The 27,210-nt window shown below is 53.9% G+C and overlaps 1 protein-coding gene across 1 annotated transcript in view; it reads left to right on the top strand.

Moving 5' to 3' along the window:
* Window positions 1-17,138, top strand: part of TTC12 (tetratricopeptide repeat domain 12) — a 35,119-nt gene extending 17,981 nt beyond the window's left edge. Inside the window, exons 7-21 of the mRNA XM_056107674.1 lie at window positions 122-193; window positions 2,673-2,733; window positions 3,116-3,304; window positions 4,500-4,569; window positions 5,445-5,533; window positions 7,197-7,365; window positions 9,951-10,043; window positions 11,326-11,386; window positions 11,779-11,916; window positions 12,446-12,544; window positions 12,882-12,950; window positions 14,378-14,479; window positions 15,592-15,691; window positions 16,298-16,520; window positions 17,028-17,138. Coding sequence (XP_055963649.1) covers window positions 122-193; window positions 2,673-2,733; window positions 3,116-3,304; window positions 4,500-4,569; window positions 5,445-5,533; window positions 7,197-7,365; window positions 9,951-10,043; window positions 11,326-11,386; window positions 11,779-11,916; window positions 12,446-12,544; window positions 12,882-12,950; window positions 14,378-14,479; window positions 15,592-15,691; window positions 16,298-16,520; window positions 17,028-17,100 — 1,608 coding nt within the window. The 3' untranslated portion in view covers window positions 17,101-17,138. The remainder of the gene's footprint in view (window positions 1-121; window positions 194-2,672; window positions 2,734-3,115; window positions 3,305-4,499; window positions 4,570-5,444; window positions 5,534-7,196; window positions 7,366-9,950; window positions 10,044-11,325; window positions 11,387-11,778; window positions 11,917-12,445; window positions 12,545-12,881; window positions 12,951-14,377; window positions 14,480-15,591; window positions 15,692-16,297; window positions 16,521-17,027) is intronic.
* The last annotated feature ends 10,072 nt before the right edge of the window (window positions 17,139-27,210 follow it).

Here is a 27,210-nt window from a genome sequence, read left to right as displayed (position 1 = left end):
TGGTGACTCCCAGTCACCATCCTGAGAACCAAAGTTCTGACTTAGCTCTATTAGTCGGGCACTTAAGGGAGAGACTAATGCGTTCAGATCTTCATCTGATTAGCTGTTCTCTTTTATGCAGTGTGATGAGAAATGCACAAAAGCATATTTCCACATGGGGAAAGCCCACATGTCTCTGAAGAACTACAATCAGGTAAGTTCCTGGTGGATCTGCGAGGTGTGTTTGATCACAGAGCCGTGCCACTGGTCACCTCGAGGAGAGCCCTCTCAGTTGGGGATGTTAAGCCAGTGTTTAGTATGTTCCTGGGTTAATCTTAAGATCCTAGAATTGAGAAGGATGTTGAGTGTCATCTTACAACCCTATCTCCCTGTGCTATAGGAATTCCTTCTGCCATGTCCTTTATCAGCCATGGGGAAGAGAAAAAAAAAGATAAAGCAAAAAAGATGAACTTGAAATCCATCTGTTATCTTACCTATTAGAATCTTATCACTCCAAAGAAAAGGAGCAGATATGTTTGCACTTGTCAACATTATATGTTGCTAATAGCACCTTAATTGGGCTATAATAATTCACATGTCCTATACAACTAAGTGGTTTTTCATACATTCAAGTTGGAGCCACCAACACAATCAAATTTAGAACATTTCTGTCATTTTCCAAGAAAATCTATACCCATCAGCAGTCACTTCCCACTTTATCCCTCGGCAACCAGTGATCAGCTACGTGTTTACCCATTTTGGAGCCTTCACTGAAATGGAGTTAGACACTCTGTGGTCCTCTGTGTCTGCTTCTTTCACATAGCATGATGTTTGCAAAATTCATTAGGCTGCAACACATACCAACGTTCCTCTTCATTCTGAGAATTATCCCTTCAAATGAGTTTGCCACATTTGGCCTATCCACTCATGCTTTGATGTGCATTTGGGTTGTTTCTACGTCCTAGTGGTTATGAATAGAAGCATGCAAGCGTTTGTGTGGAAATGTATTTGCAGAAGCGGAATAAGCAAGGTGGAGAATTAAGGGGGTGGGGAGAGGTGGGAGAAGGACCCCTCAGAACCTTCCAGATTTTGGACTTTTACAGTGGGCGAACTGGGAGCAGTAAAGGGTTTTGAAGTAAAATCAGTATGAGAGGATCATTCAAACTGCTGTCTCAAAAAAAAATGCATTCGCCACGAACTAGGAAAAAGGCAGTTAAGTCTCCACATGAGAGGTAATATTGATCGTTGGACTGGGATAGCGATCATGGACATGAAAAGCTGTGGGATTTTTGGACACACAGCACTGGTGATGCCAATAAGAATAATTGATAAATTAGACCCAAGGTTGAAAAGAAGCTGAATCTAAGGGTCACTGGCTAAGTCTGTCTGAGCTTCTGAGCAGAATACTATGGACCAGTAACTTAATAAATAAACATTTCTTTTTTTTCTTTGCTTTTTGGGTCACACCAGCAGTGCACAGGGGTTACTCCTGATTCTGTACTCGGGAATTAACCCTCGAGAGGACCATATGGGATCCCGGGATGGAACCTAGGTCAGCTGCGTGCAAGGCAAACGCCTTACCCACGGTACTATCGCTCTGGCCCCAAGAACAAACATTTCTTTCTCACAGTATTGGAGGCTGGGAAGTCCCTTATCAAGGCACTGTAGATACTGTGTGTGATTTCCCCTTCCCGGGTCAATGCCAGGGCCAGAAGAGAGCCCTGGGTGAGGACCCTGCCATGAGTGCTCCACCCCGATGACCTCTCAAGGCTCATCCCGTTGCAGGGTGAGGTCTCAACACTTGGTTGCACGGGTGTCATTTTTGCACCATGGAAGTCATCGTGTTGGCTGTGGATTCTTCTCTCCCATGACACCGTGCTCAGTTCCCACAGATTTCTTCAGTTCATTCCTTCGTCTCAGTCTTCTGGCTGCTCCTTGAGCCTCCACGATGCCTGAGACTCACGTCTTCCCTACCTTTTTACTTTTGCCAACTCCCTCATCCTGTACTCCAGGCAGTTCCTGGTAGGCCTGTGGACAATACTGCCTCAAACCCAGGAGCAAGAATTTGCTCAGGTCCAGAAAGGCAGCAGAAACTTTTTCTCTGGCCATTTCCTCAGTGAAGCCACCCCCTGCACCCACACCATCATGTTTTCCAGCTGACACTTTTGGGGCCCACGAAGGCCCCCATCCTGGCCCTTAGCCGCCCTGTCCGTCTAAGCAGGCATTTGTCTCAGGAGCTCCTGGCGTCAGGAAGGGGCATTTGTCTTTCCCATCTCCCAGGTTTCTGTCAGCATCGCCTCTAGCTTCATTTATTTATTCCTCATCCCACAGGTGCATCTGGCCTTCCCTTCCCACTCAGAGCAAACAGAAAATCTAAATTTTGCTCTTATGTTGCCATTATTCCTAGCCCCACCAGACAGGCTGCACACGCAATTAGCACTGGCTGTCTCCATCCCGGACTCTGACCATTGCGTTTAAAAAAAAAAAAAACAGTAAATCTCAAAACAAGACCCTGTAGCTCTGCAGGACCAGAGAGGCCAACCCAGCATGGCAGCCCCGCACCAGGATCCTCCTGCCTCCTGCCTCTGCTTGGTCCTGCAGGACGGAGTTAGGAGGAAATAATGAGGCAGCCAAGCCCCATGATGCTGGTATCTTCTCTGTAATCACCACAAACCCCCAATTTTGTTTTCCAGTCTAGAGAGTGTTTTCAGAAGATCTTAGAAATAAGCCCTGATCTCCAGAAAGAGGTGAAAGGTGAGAATGTTCCCACTGGTGGTCTTGGTCTGACCTTCGCGCCAACTTGGTGCCCCACCTCAGGGTGCTTGTGTGCCCGTTCTCTGCCCTCTGATCTCATGCCCAGACCCATGCCTTCCTCCTCTACACTCCACCCTCCCGTGGAACCTGCTCAGCAGGGGGAGATGTTATCTCTGAGTCCCCAACCCAGAGTAAGACCCTACGTAGACAGGACGCTCTTCTAGAAGTTTTCTCTGTTGAAGAAGAGCTTGAATCGTGTTAACGCTCTGTTTAGTTTTCAGTCTCCCATCCTCAAAAGAAAAGGAAGAAAAAAGAGGTTTGGTTTTCATTCGCACTTCCCTCCCCCTTCCCCCCCCCCCCCCACCTTTTCTGGTATTTCTAGATTGCCTCAGACAAGTGGATCTTCAGGAGAAAGCAGACCTTCAAGAGAAGGAGGCTCAGGAGCTCCTGGCGTCGGGAAGGGGCACAGCTGTTTCCACCAAGGCTCTCCTGGAGACGCTTTCCAAGCCTGGTCAGATGCCCTTGTTTTATGCAGGAGGCATTGAAATCCTGACGGAGTTGATGGAGGATTGTAAGCCAGAGATGCGTGTGGCGATGAGTATTGTCAATGGGGAGGGACAGAGCCAGTCCCCTCCCTCCACAAATATACCATAATGTAGGTGCTTCGAGGGTGCATGAGAAATATCCCCCCACCCCAACTCTATCCTCTGCCCAGAGCGTATATACGCTCAGCATACACACAGACGGGATGGATTCATTCCGCAGACCATCACATCACACACATGACCACAACTCAAACCATATGTACTAACACACAACACACACACACGGACAACACATGCTCATGCCATATGTCTTTATCACATTCACCGGACACAGAGATGACACATTTACTCATTCCATGTATATTTATGTCACATAAACCACACACACACACACACACACACACTCATGCAATATATCCCAGCTCCCATGAACCATGCCAGATCCACCCCTGCACTCGCTCTCCCAACCCTGCACATAGCCACTTGCCACTCCACCTCTCCCTCTTTAACCTCCCCTTCACCACAGGAATGAAGGTTCGCCTCCCTTGACACCAAATGACTCCATAAGCGGTGAGAGCAGGTTCAGACAGACATCCATCCTAGCCAGAACGCTGCTGTTCTCTGTGCAGTCCCGGCAAACTAGTGCCAGGATGGACGCCCTGTTTGCTGCTGCTCAGGTGGGATGCCGGCAACAACAGGTCACGTCTTTTAACTTGTCCTAATACGCAGTGCTGAAGCTCAGACACCTCCATTGTAGTTTCTTGGACATTACAGTTTCTTCTCTAGAGTCTGGCAGTGGCTTCAGAAAAAACTATTTAACAATGAATGGACATGGCAGTTCTTCCTGGAGGTTAAGTGACGCCTGGAGATGCTTAACATACAGAGTGATTGGGACCAGAGAGACAGAAGAGCATCTAACTGATGCACAGAGCCCGGATTAGTCCTGACCGTTGTGTGGATGCCCTCCCCACGCCCAAAAACTGATATAAAATGATGAGTTGTCAGAGAGGCTGCAGGGCTGCCCAGCTCGGCCCTCACTCGGCCCCAGAGTGCAGGTGGTAGCCCCTGGACATCTCAGGGTAAAGATGCTGCTTCCTCCCTCTGCCCGGACCCTTGATTTGACATCCTTGCCATTCCCTATGGGGTGTCTCTATGTGGCAGCCAGACTCTGGCTCAGACAGCTGGGGAGTCTCACTTGGTTTTCTGTGATTTTGTTGGCAGCCACAGAGCGGACACTATTCCGGACACACAACGGATTCAGTATCATCTGTGAGAATGAGACTGTGAGAAGGTAGCGACGCTTGGGGTGGGGGGGGGGGCAGGGTGGGGAGGGTGTCAGGTCCTGATTCTAAGCAGGACTGCCCCCGCGGTGCCATCCTTCTGTCAGTCCTGGTGGCCCCCAGCAGAGCACAGGCTGCCACATATGCACCCCTCAAGCTTTTTCATTTGTTGGGGTGGGCGATTGCTTCATACTCAGTGGCACTCAGGGATCACTCCTGGCAGTGCTCAGGGCTTACTCCTGCTCTGTGCTCAGGGGACCATGTGCAAGGCGAGCACCTTCACCCTCTGCCCCTTCCAGCCAAGCTCTGCACCTCAGGGAGTTGTAGTGGGGCCACAGTTACTGGGAGAACAATGGCCCACCAGCTCCTGGGCCCCCCTCAATCAGAGAGAAGTTGCCTTTCTTGGCTGAAGCACCGTGGGTTTGGGATGGGGAGGGTCTCATGTCACCAAATGAGACCAGCTGGGCCTCATTCAGAGTTCATCTGAGGAGAGACCCAGATGGCAAGACTTAGTTTGGGGCATGTCTTGATCTAACTTCGTATTCCACTTGGTCTGGGCTCTCTTCAGCTGAGGCTGCAGAGGTGGGTTGGAGCCTGTGGTTTGAGGGAGTCCCGTGGCCCAAAGCCCCATATGTGCGCGCCCCCTGCCCCGCCACCCAGAGTTCGCTCCCAACCTTCCTGTGGGGCCCCATCCTCCCACTCCTGCATGCTGGTCGTGGCCCCCTCGGCCCAGGTCTCAGCCAAGCATGCATCTATTGACCTGTGAGTGGGGTCATAAATGCATCTTCTTCCTCCCACTTTGAGGGGCTCCTGGGCCCAAAAATAACCAACGAGCGGAAGCCCCAACCTGATTGTGCCTCATCCTCACGCCCCTGCTCCATCCTAGGTGCTTTTTGGCAACGGAGAAGGATTCCGTGGAGGAGACAGTGTGTGTGTCTGTCCTCAGGCTCTGGCAGAGAGTGACACATGAGAATGGTAAGCTTGGGCCGCCCCAGAGAGCTGTCACTGTGCTGGTCATGCAGGAACCCCATGGCCACCTGATTGCCGGTCACCCTCCTGGTTTGCCTCCCCCATGAGACCCGCTCTGAGTCAGGTGTCTGATGGCCAGTGAGCTGCCTGCCCAGCAGGCAGGGGTCCTGCATCGGGAGGAGGTGCAGTGAGCACTTGCCTGCTCCTTGCACGCTCTGGGCTATGCCCTCGTGGGGCATGAGAGCGGACAGTCTTCCCTCTCTGTGCTGCCTCAAGGCCTCCTTCTTTACAACTGCCCCAACTTCAGCATCACATCAGGAGATTTAGGATGATCCCTGTTAGCTTGTTGGGACTCTGCTCAGGGCCTGATATTGGAGCAGCAAGATGTTCTCGGGATTTTTGCCTGCCTTGTGAAAATAACGCTTGTTGGGCCAGACCGATAGTCTAGCAGGGAGGGCTTTTGCCTTGCATGCGGCCAACCCAGGTTCAATCGTTGGCATCCCATATGGTCCCCCGAGCACCGCCAGGAGTAATTCCTGAGTGCAGAGCCAGGAGTAACCCCTGAGCATCGCCAGGCATGATCCAAAAAAAGATCAAGAGAGAGAGAGGGAGAGAGAGAAAGAGAGAGAGAAAGAATAACACTTATCTTTTCCCATCATTGCCTCTGCTGTGGCTTCCTTAGTTTGGGCACCATCTTTCTTCTCCCCTTGGGAACCCAACCTTAAAGAAAACTAGTTTCCCCCCATTTAAATTAAAGAGTTTTTCCATAGGAAAAGGCCCAGCCATAGACATAAACATTGAAAGTGGAATAACTGTATCTTTTTTCCCTTCTTTATGAGTTCCTTGGGGAGCTAGCCCTAGAGTTCGCTCACGCAGCTTAAGAATTAGAAAATGCCGAATGTGAGATAAAGCCTTTGTTTTTTTTTTTTTGCTTTCTTAATTTAGTTGAGAGGAAGATTCATCGCGAGTTTTAGAAAAGTTGAGAAGTAGGCAGCCTGTTTCTAGAAGAGTCTCATCCACACTCCCAGCCCAGGTGGGCGGCTCTCTTGAACTCTGGGACATCTCAGGGTTTGGGCTCTGCCACTCCCAAGCGTCCCACCCTATGCACCAGCAGTTGGAACGCAAGTGGTAGACTGTGGCTTTCCACCTTGCTCCACTGCAGTCCCCCCAGCCTGTGCACCGGAAGTTGAAGAGCACTGGTTTAGAGGAATCCACACCCATCCAGTTCATAGACCAGCAGGAAGTTGCTGACACTGGTCTGTGGACCAGCCCCAAACTAGACCATCTGCCTTAGGCCGATCTCTTTACCTTTCTTTCCTTCTCCAGATACTTCCCAGCGGGCCCTTCCACGAGAATAATGAGATTAGCTACAGGATCATGCCGGCCCTTGCTCTTAGCGGGATCGGGGTTAACTCACTGAATCCTCATTGGATTGCTGTTAGATGGGAGGAAACGGGACCGCAGGCATGAATAGCTGGACAAAGACAGGCCAGCTGCCCTTCAGTCAGACCCAGCCACCTGGTCCCCGAGTCCACGTCCCAGCCCGTCAGTGCCCTGCTTCTCAGATGAGGGGGCAGCATTAAGCCCTCAGCACTGCCTCCGACGGGATGTCGGAGACAGACAGGCTTCACCGGGTGCACAAGGGGGACACCCTCTGGATCTTTTGCAGAGGAAAACCAGCGGCTGCTCCTGGCAGACCCCTACACGGCTGAGCTGCTGCCCTCCCTCCTGCTGTCCACGGTCCTCAGCGTCCAGCGAGAGAGCCTCGCACTGCTGCTGCAGCTCGCCCAGACCGAGAATGGACGGCTCCTGATCATCAGCCACCTGGACCTCACTCGGTAAGGCTCTGCGGGCAGCTCCCCTGCGCCCCAGGTCTCTCACCTGCCCCATCATCTCCCCTGCACATGCGAGCTGCGAGGCATGCCCTTGGCCTGTATTGGGGATTCCAGCCAGAAGAAGCCAAGTTAGGAATGATCAGGGGCGAGCCCCTCTTGGAAGGTAGCACCATGGACAACTCCCTTCTCTAGAGCTGATCTCTGCCTCCTCACAGAGGCCCACCGACCCGTGGCCAGGGCAGCACCTCCTCGAAGCAGATTGGGACCCCACGCTTAGCATCTGAACACGGGTACTGCGGTTTGAGTTAACGAAGCCACATCCAAGTGTGAGCCACCAGTGGCCCACACCGGCCACGTCAGTGTGTTAATGTGGGTCATTTGTTTCTGCTCTTCTCCGCTCAGATCTGGCACTCCCTTGCTTAAGTCTTGGCCTGTTTTTCATCCCTCTGTCAGGCAGTCCTCTCTCTCTCTCCTCTCTCTCTCATTCACTCGCTCCTCTCTCTCTCCTCTCTCCTCATCTCCTAAACCCTATTTGGAGAAGGTAGAATGTAACTGAATACAACTCGTCTCCCATGGTCTGTGCAAGGCCTGTGGCAATCCGAAGAGAACATGCCTCTCTCCTAAGTAGAAATTACTTACAAATTACGAGCCACTGCGATTCCATCCCGTTTCCCCCATCACAAAGGTGCCAAGCTGGCAATGTGAGTCTGCCTGACGGAAGCAGTGGCACCCGTCAGAGCCTGCCTGAAGAGTGCTTCATCCCTGACCCCCAGCATCATCCAGGCATTGGAACCCAGCTCCTGTTCACTCTCCCCAAGGAGAGGAGCCAAAGCTGAAACCCTCTCCGCTTTCTTGGACCCAGGCGGGCCTCGGTCACCTGCCCCTTGTAGGCGAGTTATGTAGCCCCTTGGAGCTGAGTTATGTGCTACGGGCAAGGTGGACGTTAAGCCTGACTGTGGGTCTCCCTCGGCACTGCCCCCTTCTCAGTCACACCTTTCCATGGATCACAGGAAATGGCTCAGGCAACCCTCCCCCCTCCGCCACCCCAAGAGCAGCCCACGCAGACCACTGGGTTGTTAACAGCGTCAGATCCTCAAAAGCACACGTCCCATCTCCAGTGACTCTGCAACCCTTTCCTCCACACCTTCATCATCTGTTTTCTTTCTTTCTTTTTTTTTCCCCACTTATTTGGGTCTCTCTGAGTAAATGTCGTGGTGGTTAGGAGGAGCCTTTTCCCTCGAGCGTTCCTGGACTTGCATTCTTTCCAGTGTGGCTTATCCCAGGGTCTCGGTGGGTGTCCTTTGTAACCATCATGTGCAGCTCCGCCTCCCCCGTTTACACAGTCACAGGAACTTCCCCAGGGAGCCTTTGTAACTCCCACTCTCCCCCCTAATTAAACCAGCAGAGATGGGCAGCCCCCTTGACCCAGGACCCACGCAGCAGCTTCCTGCTCTGAAGGTGCATGTGAGAATTCTCCCTGCTGTGTGCTGACAGGAAACAGGCCGGGGGGGGGGGGGGGGGGAGGGGGGGGGGGCGGGGGGGGCTCCACACTTCGTGGTGTTTAGACTCTCCTTCCCCCGCTTCTCTCTTTCCACTCCTGGAACCCCGTAAATCTACCTGCCAGCAAGGAGACTGAGCCCCAGCATGCCCCCTCCCTTATTTCAGGTTTGGGCTGAAGCTTGAGGGTGCGTACGACACATGCCCCTTAAGATGGCCTCCACTTCGTCTTAGAGACAACGTGACCAGGAAAAGTTGTGTTTCTCCCAGAGTAAAGAGGACAAGCGATGGCAGCCACAGGAGCTGTGGCCTCCAGACGCCAGCGCCCATGTCCCCATGTCCCTGCCCTTCCTTGGACTTTTTCTCTCCTGGTCCCACGGGGCTGCTGAGACTCCAGGCATCACGTCCCTCTTCGGGCAGGCTGGCATCATCCAGCCTGTTCCTTTTTATGGAGAAGCGGCTTCTGGTCTCTCTTGGGCTGCCATCTGGGAGAGTGATTGTGGCCACAGTCTGGCATTAGGGAACAGCAGATGCTGCAGGGTTCACCGTGAGGAAGCAGCTGGTCTCTGGCCCACCCCATGCCATGGATCCGGCCGTAACCCCTGTCATCACTTGCCTTTGCTCCCATCAGGGTCTGTTGTTCAGGGCCAGAGCGGAGGCGCACACAGGTTCCTTATGGCGGGGGACCATTGTCTGAAGATGCCCACGGAGCACAGAGCACCCCCAACGTAGGGGCACTGGAGGGCGGTAGGAAGGGCCGTGCTGGGGGGACCCATGAGGAGTCCTCTCAGGACACACCGAGGAGCAAAGGGGGCAGCAGCAGCATCTCCCGGGACAGAAACCATGGTGCTCGCGTGCGTGCAGCCCAGGTTGACGTCGCTTGTCTAAGGGACTTTGGCCAAACCTCCTCAGCCACCAGGTCTCTCACTTAGACTTGCTCTCTGGCAGGTCCGGGGGCATCCTGGGAGCCTGTGGCCAGTCCCACCTCTGCTCTTCCACCCGCTGCAGACGCTTCCTGGCACCCTTAAAAGCCAGGGCGTGGGGTTTGGGAGGGGGCAGCCCCTGGTGAGGTTGCTCTGAACTTTCTGCAGACTGCTGGAGGCCCTGGCATCATTCCTGGATTTCTCAGATAAGAGGGCCAGCTCCGCCATGGGACTGCTCGCTGACCTGGCTCAAGAGGAGAGGTACGTGTTGCCGCTTTCCTCTTGGTCCTGGGGCCACTCCTCACAGTGCTCAGGGATCACTCCTGGCAGTGCCCAGAGGACCCGTCTCCACGGTGGTGGGGATTGTTCAATACCCGGGTTGGCCACGTGCAAGGAAAGTGTCCTCCGCACTGGACTGTCTCTCCAGCCCAGTGAAGTTCCTTTGAGTTCCAGGAGTTGTGGCCACCGCGTCAGTCCCTGTTGGACTGTCTGATGTTGGAGAGATAGCGGTCAGGCCTTCTGGGATAGATGCACCGATGCCTTCAGGGGCTGTGCTCGGCCACTGCAGGTTTCTCTGGATTCGAGAGACCAGTCCTTCCCGGGTATGGGCATGGTAATATGTTGGCACAGCCTCACACAGGTCAGGAAAGCGGCTTCCCCTTACTCAGTGCCAGCGCTGGGTTGAAGTCAGGTGAGGAGAGAAAATGTGCAGGAAATGCGGCCTCCCCCTGGCTGACCAGTGTGTTAGCAGTGACCATCTCCCCCACCCCAATTTTTTTTCCCAGCTCATTTGCTGGGTGAGACAGTACAGGTCTTAGATTTTTAGGGTTTTTTTTTTTGTTTTTGCATTTTGGGTCACACCCAGTGATGCTCAGGGGTTCCTCCTGGCTCTGCACTCAGCAATTACTCCTGGTGCTCGGAGAACCATATGGGATGCTGGAAATCGAACCCGGGTCAGCCACGTGCAAGGCAAATGCCTTATCCGCTGTACTATTGCTCCGGCCCCTTTTTAGGGTTCTTGAGGGCTTTTTGGTTCATTTTAGTACATATTGTATTGTTTTGTTTTGTTTTGTTTTATTTCCTGAATACCTTGGGGTCTCTAAGGAGAGAGACAGAGAGAGCGCTCTGTGTGCACATCGACGGGCCTTAGCATGGGCTGGGAACGGTTGGTGGCCATGGCACATGAAGCTGTGCCTTCACTCCCTTGGGCAGGTCAGCATGCTGGCCTGGGCTTCCCTCTGTGCATGGCACACAGCCCAGAGCCTCTGAGCAAGTGTGGGTTGGCTGGGTTGGTCAGTCAGGCAGAAGCCCGGGGACTCCAGTAGCTTCAGCACAAGAGCGACCATGCAAGATCGGTTGTTGCCTGCCATCAAAGGCAAGTCTCCGGACGTGGACACATTAATGCCATATCACAACTGGGGCCACGTCTCTTGGGTCCCAGAGGACTTCTACATGCCCGCTGCCAATCTGTTCCCCCATGACACTGTATTTATGTGCCAGATTGTGCCATGCAGACAAACCACGGCTGATGTTTTCTCACTAGATTCCAAGTCTGGTTCCGGGCCAACCTTGCAGACATCCTTCCCACATTCATGGGCATTCTGGTGAGCAAACCTTCATCTCCATCATCCAGAGAAGCCTGTCCCCAGGCAGCCATAGATGTCTCAGGGGACTGGATCGTAAGCACACGCAGTGTTTCACGGGTGCAGGCAGCAGCCCTGAGAAGGGGAGGCCCTTGGCCAATTTCTCTGAGCTGGTTGGTAGTTCCCTGAGGCCACACCCAAGGCATCCCCGTTTGAGACTAGCTTGCTTTGGAATCAAGCCCTCTGTGTGTCTTCACACTGTGGCCTGCCTGTGCCCGGGGGCACCCCGGTAATGTCCTAGGACTGTCTGTTGGGGTTCCCTGATGCCCCTCAGCATGACAAGCCTCCTGAGATTGTGCTTAACTTCCCTGCCTGATCTCTGGGTCCGCCACATTCTCTCACTTCACTTTCAGAGGCGAGACCCCACGGCGACCAGTCCCACAGCTCTCTACCAGTGTGTGGCCGTCATGACAAACCTCAGCGTGGATGTAGCCTCCAGGAGAGAGATGGCCGCCTCTGAGGAACTCGGAGATGCCTGCTTGGGGCTCTTGGTACTTCCGTTTGTCTGTTCAAAGTTGGTCTTTTATCTACTCGGGAGACCTGGCCTTAGGTTGTCCTCAGAGGCCCTGGGACCCTAATATCTGGCAAGTCTGATTCTGAGGGTGCTGGCGCCAGTGGCATCTCCATCCCTGTAATCATAGATTTTTTTTTCTGGGTGACTAACCTGAAAAGATTCCTCCAGATCATGTCTCATCTACCCAGAAGTGGCTTGGTGGATTTTGGAGTGGCATTGGTTAGACCACCTGTTTTAACAGCTTCTTCCTCTTCCGTTCAGTCACATGACACAGACCCACATATGTGACAAGCTTCTTACACACACACACACACACACACACACACACACACACACACACACACAGTCACTCATGGAACCCAGCTCTCACCTTCCAGCATCACACAGGGGCTCCATGTCAGCTACTGAGCTGGTGTGGGCAATACACAGGCTGTTATCACAGGCTTGAAATGGCCACAGAAAGAGCCAACAGGTCATAATTTCCCTCGTCTTACCTCCCTCCCAAGATCAGGTGTGAGGAGGACACGGAGGCGTTCAGAGATGTCATCTATACGCTCCTGGGCCTCCTGATGAACTTGTGCCTTCACATCCCCTTTGTCTCTGAGGTAGGGCTCTGTTGCTTCACCACCTGGAAGCTCAAGACAGCTGCTCTTGAGCCCTTGGGCTCACAGTGGCAGCCAGGACAGGAACATCAGGACAGACGCTGGGGGAGAGACGGGTCTTCCCACCAGGGCTGAATTCAGAAAACTGAGGGCCTTGGAAGCTGAACAGGGCTCCCAGATGGGAAGGGACCCCTTGTTGGGAGGGTGTCTATGTCAACAGGCTGGAGAGGAAAGTGCTGTGAGGGAGCTCGGGGCAAGAGTACTGGTGTGAGAAGAGGAGGGGTGTCCAGAAGGTCCACAGAATGTTCCAGAACATCCTCCTGCCTCTCTCCCCTCTTAGATCTGGGCCACGGAGGTGAGCCGGAGATGCTTCTCTCTGCTGAACAGCCAGGATGGAGGAATCCTGACGGTGAGCAGATGCAGCTTCTCTCCTGGTGCTCCTTTTGTTCTCCTTTCCTTTTGTTCTTCCTTCACCTCTGCAGTCTCCACCTCTGGGCCCTGCAACTCTGGGGTTCATCAAGACATCCTCTTCAGGGCCATGAACATGTAAACACCAAGTTTTTCTACAGTGTCAGGAGACCTGGTGACACACTGTACCCCCCATCCCCTGCACACACACACACACACACACACACACACACACACACACACTGAGACACACGACCCCTGCGGGCCCCTAAGGTACAGGAACCTGAGTTGAGAACCCCTTTTCCTCTGTGGTCTGAGGAAGCAGCTTACGTCACAGCTTACGGACATATCTGTCTGATGCATCCTTATGCCCGCCAGGCAGGCGCATGGTTTTATTTAGACTCTCCTGTTGCATAGTCAAAAAGGCCAAGCTCAGATCTGGAAGCTTATTTACACATCAGGTAAAGCCCCCTTTAGAGGTCTCTGCTGGAAGGACTGACGTACTCCTGTCTCTGACATTTGGATAAGAAAGTCGAGAGAGGCCTATACTTAGCACAGGGCACCAGGAGAAGAATAGTAATTGGAATCTAGAGACGATTTCCCATCATCCATGGACGGGCTCTTGGTTCACCTTAGGGACGGCCCCGATTTCTCCTCCTGTGGTGTCAGGGCTTCAGAGCTGAGAGAAAGGATGGCATTGCTTCTAGAGCTCTTCCAGGATGGTGGGCTGGGCACGAGCACTGGTCTTGAGATAAAGGGTATGAGCAGACTCAGCATATCCTGCTGGGAACCAGCAAGTCATCAGCTCCACAGGGCCTGTTTAGACATTATGGGGGCATCTGCATTTGACTTGGGTTCCTAGAATGTGTAGTAGGTCTTCAGGTGCCCTAGCACTGCCTACAATTGTTCTGAGTGTCTGTGTATGTGTGTGTGTGTGTGTGTGTGTGTGTCCCCATTGGGGGGAGGGTGTAGTTGTGGTATAAGGGTTAGAGCTTTCATTGGGCCACAACCCCTAGAGTAATTAGCACTACTCATCCTGTCTTCCTGGATGTTTTTTTTTTCCAAACAGTCCCTTAGGGGATTGGCTCAAAACCTGAAAACTAAAATCAGTTTTTAGATTTTAGGGGTCCAGAGAGAGTACAGTGGGCAGGGCGCGTGCTTGGCACATGATGAGCCCAGGTTTGATCCCCAGCACCCCAGGTGGTCCCCCGAGTTCCTCTAGTGAGAATTCCAGAGTACAAAACCAGGTTTAAACCCTAAGCACCCCTGGGTATGTGTCCCCAGATCAAAGAATAAATCTTTGCATGCAGCATTCGCTCCCAGCATTCGTGATTGTTACTGCCTCCACGTACACCTTGAAAACTGGGAAAGGTCTGTGGTGCTTCTGGAAGGAGTATCTGACTAGCCTTTACTCTCTGCTCCCCTCAGAGAGCTGCCGGGGTTCTGAGCCGCACGCTGCTTTCCTCTCGGCACATTGTGGAGGAGGCCCTCACAGCTGGAGTGGTGAAGAAAATGATCAAGTTCCTGAAGGTAAAATCGCCTCCTGGCTTAGCACCATTGGGCTGACACGTGGCCCTGTTACCCTGCTGGCCGCTGACCTTCCCCGACAGGGAGTCTGTCCTGCCCGTCCACACAGACAGGAACAGAATAGCATGACAGCACACAGTAACCTGAGCAGAGCACTGTGAGCAGACAAGACCGTTGTCCGCTCTGCATCCCTGTACTGTGCTGTCCGACTGAAAACATGGGGCCCCTCCAAAGGACACAGGGCTCTCCACACACTTCCCTGGGCCCCCACGGCTCTGGTTCTCTGCTCACAGTGCCTTCCCCGGCTCTCCGGAGGGGGCTGGGAAGAATCCACTTGTGAGAGAAGTCAGGCCACAGTTACCCCCGAGGAGACATTTCCCCACAGCCTGTGCCATCTGTTCCCCATAGGGTTCACTCAGCCTTGTGTGGTGACCCCCGCACCAGGGTCAGGAAGCAGGGGACCATCACAGAGTCCCAGACTGGCTTTGTGGGAGCAGGATGCAGGGCAAAGCCATGAGGGTAGGTCGGACAGTGGGTCTGAGTTGTGGCTGCTGTTCGGACATAAGCCCGCCAGAGCCTGCCAATGGTGCACGCATGCACACACGCGCATACACACACACACACGCACACACAAACACACACACACACACACACCGTGTGCCTCCAGCCAAGTGATCCGTTAGAAAGGCCTGAGATGAGTGACCCGCGGGGTCAGACTGTGATCCTTGTCATCACTTAGAATGGCCGAGGCTCCTGGCATTCTCGGGCTTGCCGGGGTGAGGGCCTTGGCGAGCCAGCCCCACACCCCTCACATGGGCGTCCTGCCTTGGGAGGGGCCTTCCTCCTTTCCCTCGCTCTGCTGGTTGGCAGCATCAATCTCTGCTCAGCCCCTCCCTGGAGGGCCTTCCACAGGTAACCACTTGGGACGCAACAGCCTGACAGCCCTGCAGGGACTTGAGTGATGGCAGCCCCGGGGGATGCGGGAGACCAGGCTCACCGGGAGACGCACCCGACAGGCCCCGCAGAATTTCCTGCTGTGGGGGCACATGGAGCCCCCCACGCCATCTGGGCTGTTCCCCGCAGTTCCGTTTCTCTCCTTCCCTTCTGCACTCTAGGCTGGCGGCCAGACCGCATCACGTTATGCCATCAAGACGCTCGTGATCTGCACCAACAGTGTCCACGAGGCACGGGAGATGGTGCTGAGGTTGGATAAAAGTAGGCAAAGTTTCCATCAGGCCATGGTGGGGGTGGGGGGAGTAGGGAGGGACATGTCAGGGTGTCCCTATGCAGCGCCCTGCCCCACTCACCCTGGCTCACACAGCGGCTGGAGGCTCCCCTCTGCACAGGAGGCGCTCAGAGACCCTGGGCTGCAGCATCATGGATACCTAGGCCGGGGCAGGCCCAGAGCGGGATGTGGGGTCCTCACCTGCACTCTGCTGGCTGCTGGGGGCACCCCAGATGCTGCCTCTGGTAGGGAGACACCTTCCAGCCTGAGTGGCCAAGGAAACCCTTTGAGGCCTCCTTCCTTCTCAGAACTGATGGGGCACAGCCCTCCCTGCCGGCCGGGGGTTTCCAGCTGATGAGGCAAGCCTCGAATGTTCTCTAGCCCGCCCACCCCCCTCTCAAGCACACTGGAGGTGTCCTGGGGCCTCCCAGGTCCAGCCTGGAGGAGGCCGGGCCTGCTTTGGGTTCCAGGGACCTCAGAGACCCCCTGGACTGGGGTAGGGTTGGGGGGGGGGTGCCTGGGTGGGTCTCGCGCGTGGGGTCACCTGTCCCCTTGCCAGCGATGGAGACCGTGCTTGTCGCCCACTTCTCCCGCAGAGCTGAGCCTCATCACGGAGCTGCTCCACTCGGAGGATGAGATCCTGGCAGGCAACGCGGCCCTGTGCCTGGGCAACTGCATGGAGGTGCCGTGGGCACCCGGCCTGCTGAGCTCCGATATTGTGCGCGTCCTGCTGGGGCTTGCGGGCAGCGACTCCCGGCCCTCGGCTGTGCAGCTGAACGCGGGCATCGCTCTGGGGAAGCTGTGCACGGCAGAGCCCAGGTGGGTGGGTCCAGAGAGCAGACCCAGGAACTGGCTTGGGCCCTCCTGGTCAGAGCCAGAGGGTGCTGGACCAGGCACGGTGCTGGCAGCTCAGTGCCACTCCTCCGTCATCCTGCTCGGCTGGGCCCCGACACCCCATCATCCATTCCACTATCCCTGTGTCGCCCTTCCCTCCCAGAGGTGCCACCTGTGCCCTCGAGGTGTAGTCCCAGCCGGCAGGAGGTGCTGCCTTTGCAGTGAGCATGTCAGCCTGGGTAGCATCTCAGGCCCTTCCAAGGTCTGTTCCCCTGAAGTACCAGATCAAAGCTCCTTCCCCTAGAGAACCAGGCACCCTCAGTGGAGGGGGTGCGGGGCATGTCACCCTGGTCCCTGCCGCTGGGGGGGAATTCTCAGCAGGTCCAGCAGCTTGTGGGGAGCCAAGGGGGCAGTCAGTGGTGTTCTGCAGGGCTCCGAGTGCTGCCACCCGAAGACCCCAGAGCCCTGCAGTCTGTGTTCTCGTTGCCACAGGTTTGCTGCTCAGATGAGAGAGCATCACGGGCTAGAAATCCTCAACTCGGCCGCGAAGCACATTAGCGAGTGACCCCCGAGAGATATGGGGTCCGCACACCTTCTCACAGACACATGACGGGGAGCTCTGGAGGGTGCCCGAGCTAATAAAGATCCGAACCGCCCATGAGAGGCTGTAGGTGCTTGAGCCAATGTCCTCTGCCAGGATTGCGTTCTCGCTCTGAGAATCTATATAACCTGCTGGTACGAAGCCCACTGCTCCAAATCCCCCCCGCCTCCAGCCCAGGATGGCAGCCCTGCTGCCCATGGCCCAAAAGACAGACGCACAGACGCTAACTGTTCCCTCCAGCTGCTCCCAGGCAGCCGTGTGCTGGAGAAGGGCTGAGTGTCTATGATCTGAGAATCACCATATCCTGGGAGCTGTTCTACCCCTTGCTCTGATTTTGCACTGGGACCAGGAAACGGTTTTCTCTGCCTGCTCTGGGTCTCAGCTGGGCACAGGCATGCCTCTGTGTGTGTGTGTGTGTGTGTGTGTGTGTGTGTGTGTGATGGGTGGGAACTTGGGTACCCGCTGGACCATGGAAGCAGCAACTGGCTGCTTGCACCCCCCTCCCACCCCTGCTCCAGCTCCCGCAGCCCTGAGCTGGGCCCCCTCCCCAGTGGCTGTGTGAGATTTGTCACCGCAGCTCCGCCTGAGTGTTACTCCGATCACCATGAGTCTGAATGCAGCATTGTGTCTGTGCTTTGAAGCTTGGGCAGCTCCATCTGCTCATGGGCATCCTCACTTTCTCTCGGGGGTTTGGGGGGAAGGGGCGCCCACACACACACCTGTGCACAGGCTTCATCTCGCTGCAGTTGGGAGAAAAATTTCCGTGGACAGGTGAGCGAGTTGACGCATGGTGGGCTTTCAGGCCAGTTCAGCAGGGAGCGGGGCTGGAGACTTAGCACAGGGGGTAGGACATATGCCTCACAAGCATCTCACACTATGTTCCTGCCCCTCTCCCGGTGCCCCATGGTCCCTTGAGCAGAGCCAAGCATAGTCCTGGAGGTCTCTAACACTGCAGGGTGAAGCGTCCTCATGCCCTCACTTCAAACAGCAAGCCCAGGTGGCAGGAATCACCAGGAGGGACGCCAGCACCTTGTGAGTACTGCTGGGACACCTCCTGCCCCCCCCCCCAAACTATAAGACAGAAATTTCAGAATCAGTGGTGAAATCTAGAATGCCTAAGCTAACAATGTCAGGGGTCTTCTCATGGGATGTCTGCTTTCCTGGCATCCATCCGTGGCTGAATGCCACTGACTGTTTCAAAATATGTCATTCAGAGACTGAGGAGATTCACGCAGGTTCCCCCAAGCCCCGCCAGGAGTGACCCACAGAATCAGAAATCAGCCCTGTGTCCTGACCCCCTCCCCTCCCCCTCCCCGCACTGTACAAAGATGGGACTCGAGACTGAGAACCCAGGTGAGGTGTCTGTCTCCAGGGATCCCAAGAAGGATAGAGGACTGTGGGAAACAGGAAGGAGCATGGCCGGAAATGCAAGTGTGACACCCCAAGGCCTCGGGGGCTGGGGCAGATCTAACCTCTGAGGGTTCCAGAGGGTTCAAGGAGATGCCTTTGCTTCCTGGACAGGCACGCAATGACCTCAGGAAATGTCACTGCTGCTGCAGTCTATTCAGTCCAGCATATACTATAATACGTATGCTACAGCAGATACCATATGTGCTAGACAATGTATGTATATGCCTGCTTCCACATATCCCCTGCCTGGACCTCCCGATGTCTCAAGTGGGAAGATTTTGATCAGAATTGGAACGGAAGAGAACCAGCCCTTCATGCTCACTGGGCATAGGGTGGCGCCTGCCCTGTAGGAGTCAAGGTCTGGACTGAGGATAGTGGGTGGGGATTTCAGGGGGGCTGTGGGTGAAGCCAGGGAGAGCTGGCATGCACTTGGCAGGATTAGACGAGGCTGTTGAGCCCTGTACTGCGGAGAAATCAGCAGAAGACAGGTCCCAGAGGGGCACACTGGATTGCAATGCCTCATTGCTGGCATCCCCCACCCCACCCCATCTTCTAAGCCGTTCCACACAGCACACAAAAATAATCCTCTTAAGCATCACTTTCGCCCTTCTCAGGCGCCTCACAGGGGCAAGCTCCTTGGCTGGAATGTGAGCAAGAGAGTGCACATGTGTGTGGGTGGGTGAGTGTTGCATTGGGTGCGGAGGTCTAACCAGAGCAGAGCAGGGTTCAGTTTGCTAAAAGGTTTTGCTGACGAAGCACTAGCCTTATTTTACTGAAGCTGCTGTAAGGCTTCTGCGCCTTCCATTCCTGAGTCTGAATAGGAGCTCTGATTCACGAGCTCGGGGCAGCATTGAAAATAGCTCTATTGTTAACCCTCAAACATTGATAAAATTACACACAGCCTTTGCACACCACCCAGCCAGCGTGATCTCAGAGTTAGCTTGAAGAAGCCCAGCTCCCAGCCCCAACGGGGCACCCTGGCTTGGTGTTTCGACATGTGGTGTGGGGGCATCCTTTATGCCCCCTTATGCCAGCTCCCAAATGCTTGTCTATAGACATTCTGCTCATCCCTCCCTCTTGTGTCAGTTCCTGCTGGCCCCTCACTTCAAAACTGAAATAAAACAAGTTCTCCCCTTTCTCCTCAAGCACCCCACATCCTAAAACTGGCAAGTGGCTTTTGTGACTTGCTTACTAGGTTCCAGACTATACTGGGTGGAGCTATTCTCCCTTGAAAGATGAGGAAACTGAGGCCCAGAAGCTCAGGCCCCTGACTGAAGGTCAGCATGGAACTCTCCACCCGTTTGTCTCTCTTGATGCGCTCTCCACCCATACTCGGCCCTGAAACCTGAGCGTGATGTGTGACAGATGTAAATGTCCCACTGTGTCCGAGTTCTTTTCTGTGCCTCTACAGCTGAGATCTTAATATCTGGTGGGACAATCTGGAAGATTGTTCCCGAAAAAGACTACTGCGGACAAGAACCAGGGAACTCAACGCACGCAGAGGTATCGACTAGCTTAACCCAAAGGACAGATGCTTGTAGAAGGCACATGGTTGGCCCCGTCCTCACCAGTAATGATTGTGGCTTCCCTCTTGGGCTTCCCAGCATTTTCTCTCCAGGTTTTCAAACCGCAGGGTTCCCCAGTCCCCAAAGAGCTTAGAACCAGGCAGCCCCCCTTAGGTTGCCCCCAAGCAGATATGGGCCAAAGTTCCCCCCTAGACAATCAGGGATCTTCATAGATGGCCCTGAGCCCTATAGTCTGTCTCCCAAGAAGGACAGCAGGCTTGAGAGGGATGGACTGTCGGGTACTTTCAACTCCTTCAAAGGACTTTCTGTCTCTTTCATTTCCTGCGAACACTGGCCCCATCAGGTCAGTGCATTTATGTCCCATTGGAAGCAAAGGAAAGAGTGATCTGATGCCTTGCCTAGAATTCCCTAAGGAAGGGGAATTCATGCCTCTGGATTTCCTGGGACCAGAGTCTTCCCCCTCAGACCTCACTGTCTCTGTCCAGCCCCTGCCTTCTCTCGCTCATGCTCTAGCACGAGCTGAATGAAGCAACCGGTTTTTCCTCGCTCTGGGAGTGTGAAGGGGGGAAGGAAATTCAACCCCCTTAAAGGCTTTGTCGAGAAGCCTTGCTAATCTGCCAGCATCTGCCAGATGGCAGTTTTAGTCTCCCCCGCTATGCAGGATTACCTTTCCCATCGGATCTGGGGGCACGTTACAGGCAGGCGGGCTGAGCATGCACACACAGATGCTCAGATTTCCAGAGCTGGCTGTCCGCCCTCAGGTGGGGTGTGCAGGAAGCCCTGGGTCTGCCAGGACATCAGTCAAGAACGTTTCAATGACGCGGAGATCTCTTCTTGGTGGGAACAACCTCTGACAGTTGCAGAAACACATCGCTCTCGTTCTAGCCCCCAAACAGAGATGGAACTGATGAGACAGTCCAGAGGGTTAGGCACTTGACTGACATGCTGCTTGGGTTCAAACCCTTGCACTGCATAGGATCCCCCAATCACTGCCAGGGGTCTCTCCTGAGCACAGAACCAGGAGTAGCTCTGATACACAGTCAGGTATGGCCCTAGGCCCCTACACACACACACACACACACACACACACACACACACACACACACACACAGCAAGCATTTCCACAAACCAAGTCATCCTGAAGTTACTCCAGAAACTAAATGGATTTTGCTCACACCGACCTTTCTATGGGCTCAGGAGTCATTCTGCCCCCAGCAACACATTCTGACAAGTGGGTTCAAAATCAAAGTGCTGCTTCAGCCCCAGCTCAGCACTCTTGCACTCCACTCAGGGTTAAAGGAGGGTGGCAGTGCAGTGGGTACCTACAGCATATGTGTCTTCCGTGCTGAGTCAGGGGCCTCTGCATGACTCATGCCAACAGTCCCATGTTTGCTCTGTCAAAGCTGCCATGTCCACGGAGCCCTGTGAAGACCACATGCCCGGGCAGAAGAGGCAAACCAGGTCCGAATCGTGGACATCTACATATCAACTGCATGGCACGGGCACTCTGTGCCACCCCTCTGTGCCTATAAGAACGGGGATGATAACTTCTCACTTCAGAGGACTGGGCTAGATGAGAGAAGGCTGACGAGCACAGATGGAGTGGGCACAAATTTTTAAAAATGACAACTTGGTCTCCAAAAGCTCGCCATCCATTCCTTCTTCTCTCGAGAAGCCTGGACTTGGAAAACTCAGTTTATTGCCTTTATGAAAATGTGCGTGCAGAATCATCAGTGGCCTGGAGAAGTCTACTTGGAGGGGAGAGATGAGATATTTAAGCCACTGTACCACAACAGAAAATCCCTGGACCGCTGCATTAACTTGATTTCTGGCCACCTACGTCCCATCTTAGCTGCCTGGCCCCGGGATACAGAGGGAACTGTAAAGAAAGAAAGAACCCACTGGAATAAGAGAAGATGTCGGGAGACGGCCAGAAGTCAGCCTGGCCCCATTCCTTCCTCTTCATCCTTCAGATATTACATAAGTTCCTTCCCGCATGCCAAGCGCTAAAGATACAGGGTGGACAAAGATAGACGGAGATAGTCCAGGAGTCACCTCCGGGAGCCAAGGATGTGGCCCAGTGATAAAGTGCATGTCTTACTTCCTGGAGACCTGGGTTTGATTCCCAGCATCACCAAAATTCAAAACAACAGGGCTGGAGAGATGGTGCAGTGGGTAAGGCACTTGCCTCGCAAGCAGCCCACCTGAGTGTGATCTCTGACACTGCATATAGTCCTCTGAGCCCACCAGGAGTGATCTCTGAGTGCAAACCTAGGTTTAGGTCCTAAGCATCCTCTGGTGTGGCCCCCAAACCAAACAAAAAGAATTGTACTCTCACCCACCTAAGCCAAAGAGTTGGCTCGAGCAAGCCAAAGAGTGGGAAGAAAAAATTAAAAAACCAGGCTGGAGCAATAGCACAGCAGGTAAGGTGTTTGCCTTGCACGCAGTCAACCCAGGTTCGAATCCCAGCATCCCATGTGGTCCCCTGAGCATCACCGGAGTAATTCCTGAGTGCAGAGCCAGGAGTGACCCCTGTGCATAACCAGGTGTTACCCAAAAATCAAAAAAAAAATCAAAAACCAACATCTTTTCTTAGCTTTTTTTAGTATCTGGAGTAATCTGACCATTTCTAACAGAAAATAAAACTTTTTATTTTTGGCTTTTTGGGTCACACCTGGCAATGCTCAGGGGTTACTCCTGACTCTGCACTCAGGCATCACTCCTGGCAGTGCTCAGGGGACCATATGAGATGATGGGGATCGAACTCGGGTCGGACGCATGCAAGGCAAACACACTACCTGCTGTGCTATCGCTCCAGCCCCCCAGGAAAAAAACTTTAAAAAGAAAGAAAACAGAAAGCATAGAGTCAGTCCCTTCTTTCGAGTCCCTTTCTCTTCCTGCAAAGCTCCCAGGACTGGTTGTTACTCTTACTGGCTTTCTAGGTACGCTCTTGCCCAATCCCATGCTCCTGACTCAGCCTGTTCTGTGGCTCCAGGAAGGACAAGATGCTCATCCTCAGGTGACACAGCCCCAAACAGTTGACAGCGGACCAGTACCTCCCGCCCACTGGGGGCCCCATGTAAGGAGTCACAGGTTTTCTCACTTCCTGAAGCATTATTCTTCCAGCTCACTGGCCTCCTCCCTCAGTGATGTTTGGAGCCGTAGGGGGCGCTCCATGTAAGACCTGCTCCTCCACAGCCAGAACACCATCAGTCCTTCCTCCTAAGCACCTGGGGGTGACAGGATTCTTGGGCCATTTGTTTCTGATTTTCATGTAGACCCAACCCCAGCACCTAAGGCCACAAGGAACCCGTGACCAGACTTTTGACGAGCAGGCTACTTTCTGAAACGCAAGGATTCCAGTTCTGACTTCTTGATCCCCAGAAAGCTTTTATCAACAGCCCTTCCAAGGAGAGAAGCGGGTTAGAAGTATTCTCCATCTTTGGCTGCTACATTTGGGGTCTTGCTGGCTGTGCCCCAGGCCTTGAGAGAGAAGGGTCCAGAAACACACCCACATGCCGGGAGAAACAAGCTGGTCGACCTACAACCAGTCATCCTCTTGTCTCCTCCACTCTCCAGGGGACATTCAGTCACCCTGAAGGGTCAGTGTCTGGTGCCTCCAACTCTGAAGCCCCCTCCCCACAATGCTCTCCCGACTGGTACTAGGAAACACTCATGTGTGCCTCAGTAAGCTTGGCTGAAAGGAGGGAGCTCCAGAAATGATCCTGAGAATAATAAACTCAGCCTCTTTTTCCGGCATTATCTGTGTGACTACTTTGCATCTGCCGAGTCAGCTCTGATTCTGGCTTCATCTCCAGGAGGTTCCAGCTTCTCTAGTCCCATCACGGAGAGTCTCAGAGGGGCACTAGTCATTTCCGCCTGTCATACTCAGTGGCTTTGCCTTTCTCATTTTTAGACTTTCTCCTTCTCTTTTTAAAACTATTATCATCCCACCAACAGGAAAAGCCTAGTGGGATTTGATCATGTGATGGCGGTCCATTGGTTAGTAAGGGAAAGGAGGAGACCAAAATTTGCTGGTAAATGACACACATGCTCTGTCCCCCTTCTGGTCCTTTCTCCCGGGCAACCTCCTTCCTTTCCTGGGCAGATATCCCATATTCTTACACAGTTTCCTCGTGTGGCCATGAGCTTGCCCTCTCCTCACTAAAGTCTGTCTGGACCTGTCCTGGTCCTCTTGGGACATGTTTGCAGGGTGGAGAACAGGGACAGACTGGGGAAATTCCCTGTGTGCAAAGACCTTGTCAGTCCAGTTTGGAGACTCACGTCAGATCTCGGCATTTTCCAGAGCATTGCTCGGCCAGTTCACTGGTGGTGGTGGGGGGGGGGGGGCTTGGGGGAAGGGTGGGTTGCAAATGAGCAAGTCAGAGTTCCCACAAATGAGCAATCACACACACACACACACACACACACACACAAATCCATCTGATCATTTTGATCTGGATCATTTTCATTCGTGATGTACCAAATAAACTCCATCCATAAAAGTTAGGGGCCAGAGTACAATGGGGAAGTCACTTGCCTTATAAGCAGCTGACCCTGGTTGGGTCCCTAGCACTGTATAGGGTCCCCCAAGATCCACCAGGATCTCTGAGCACAGAGCCAGGGGCAAGCCAGGAGTATGGCCAAAAGTGCTGTGCTTCCCCCTCCATTGAAAGTCAGTGGAAAGGACTCATTGCTCCTTGGGGCAAAATTCCTGTGTCTGGAATATGTTTCTTGTGCCTTCTGCGATGATTAGGTCGGAGGGAATCATTCCTTCTCGTTCCTTGCCTTTCTTTTCCCATTCCCATTCTTTCACAGCTGTTCTCAGTCGTTCAGATCCGGATCTGTTTCCATTCACGGCTGCTGGGCACTCTTGAGAAGTTGGGGGCTCTCTTTTCCAGTTCTCTTCTCCCTCTCTCTCCCCACTGGCTGTGAACTTCCAAGTGGGGAAGGACTTAGGAGCTTCTGCACTCAGCCCCCTGAAGGAAACTCAGCAGTCTCTAAGTTGCCTTGCTCTTTCCAAAATCCTAAGCATCATCCCGCTTATTAATGAGGGATCTGGAATTCTCTGTGACCTTCTACTTAGAAGTTACCACTTCTCCCAGAGCGTATCCAATGACAACTAGGTGTTGGGAAGGAAAGGAGGTGGGGTGTGGGCACCCCATGAGCTCTCTGGAACAGTATTTGCATATGTCTGTTTTCCTGGGTTCTTCCCAAAGCCCCAGGGGAGAATGAACCCCCAGCTTGGCTGATTCAACAGGTAGGTCAACAGAAACACACCCTGAGCCCTGCATTTCCTCCTCCTCCACCCCTGCACAGACACTCACAAAGGAGCTTCATTGGGAACCCTGGCAGCCCTCCTTCAGCCCTGGCTGTCTTCAGCGGGGCTTTGCTTCCACATTCCTGCCTGACCTCCTTAGAGGACAGAGGGCACTTCTGGTTTCGTGCTCGGCCTAAGCCAAGGGGAATTTTCTCCTCTGATTCAGACCATCTGGCCCTAGTTTTCCCTCCAATCACCTGGGCTGATGTCAGAGTTTAGAGAGTGCTAAGCCTGAAGCGACCTTGCCCAGTGCCAGTCCACCCACCCACGTCTCCCAAGTCCTCCTCCAGTATTCTTTTAAAAACAATACCCACCCCAGAGTCTCTGGTCTCCCTGACAAGAATGTCCTCTATTGTCTCCCAAGGTTTTCTGGGGGCAAGAGCAAAGCTTGCCAGGGAGAGGGGCAAAGCAAACCAGGGGCCTCCTTCGGATTTGTCTGGGGACTGTCGCCCACTCTGAATGCTGGGTCACCAACTTTCTTCCAAGGGAACATGACACAACTGTCCTTCCACACTTCCTCCACCATATTACTGTTCTCTTCATAGGGGCCACATCTGGCAGTGCTCAGAGTAGCAGGACCACGCCCAGAAGATGAGCATACCCAGGACTGCTTGGGGGTCCCAAGGGCTGTCTGGGGGTGCGGGAAGGGGGAGCAATGCGATGCAGTGCCAGGGATGGAGTTCAGGGCCTTGCACATTCTAGGTATGTGTTCTGCTACTTGAGTCGCATCTCCCAAGTCCTCCTCCAGTATTCTTTTAAAAACAACCCCCTCCTTCTTCCTTGCTAACCCTTTTCTGTAGAGACCAAAGAGACACAGGTGTGAATCTAACCACCACTGACCGCAGTCTCCTGCTTGTGACCAGTGACTGAATTTAAACAGAAAGTCCAGTCCCTACCCTCGAAAAAGCCAGTGCTCAAGGCACAGGGGCCCCCAGGGGTCCCTTTCACAACTGTCTTTAATGTTCCTGTGCATCAGAATTCATCCTGAGTCCCTTGGGTCAATGACTCTTCAGAGAGCAACTTCTTCTTCCTCTCATGCTCAGCTGACATGCCAGCACTGTGTCCAGAAATCAGGAAGGAGCCATGGATGACAGGCTGTTCAGGGTGGGGACATGGAGAGGTGGGGGGCTTCCTCTGGAGACTGGGGGGCCTCCTCACAGTTAAAGATTCTCAGGGGTTCCCTGTAAAAGCTCCTTCTGCCCAGACACAGGTAGGAAATGACTCGCTGTCCAGTACGCTGAAGGACACCTACCTGTCCAGTGTTTGTCATCTGTTCCATGCGTCTCGATGGACAGGGGCTTCCCAGGAAGCAAGAGAGACACTTCTGACGAGCTGCTCCTCCCTCTGCCATCCACTAACTGCCCACCAGCCTCCTGTCTGCCACAGATCTGCACTGGGCCCCAGCAGGGTCTCCTGAGTGATCTGCTCTGTGCCCATCTTGGACTGCCCGCTCCAGCCCTGCCCACGGGGTCCTGCTCCATCAGTCCGTCTCCCCAGCCCTCTCCTGCTCCCTAGGACAGGACCCAGAGCAGGCATCAGTTCCTGAAAACCCAGCCAGGACGGGACACTCAGAAAGCACATGACCTGCTGAGGGAAGAACAGCCAGCGATGAGAAACAGAGATGGAGGAACTCCCCGAAGCCCCTTCTCAAGCCCCCTGGCCTGGCAGAAACCTGGGTGTGGAGGGAGAGCATGAAAGTGAACAAGTCATGGAGTCTCCTTGCCCACCTTCCAGCCCCCAGAACCGACTCGGGCTCCAGGTCTGGGGCACCAGCGCCACCCAGAGACTGGCAGAGGCTGGGGCTATGTGGGGCGGGAG

This window comes from Sorex fumeus, unplaced genomic scaffold, assembly GCF_029834395.1.
Source record: "Sorex fumeus unplaced genomic scaffold, SorFum_2.1 ptg000169l, whole genome shotgun sequence".
In the NCBI taxonomy this organism is placed as follows: Eukaryota; Metazoa; Chordata; class Mammalia; order Eulipotyphla; family Soricidae; genus Sorex; species Sorex fumeus.
Note: the sequence above shows the minus strand (reverse complement) of the source record. Positions and strands in the feature narration are given on the sequence as shown.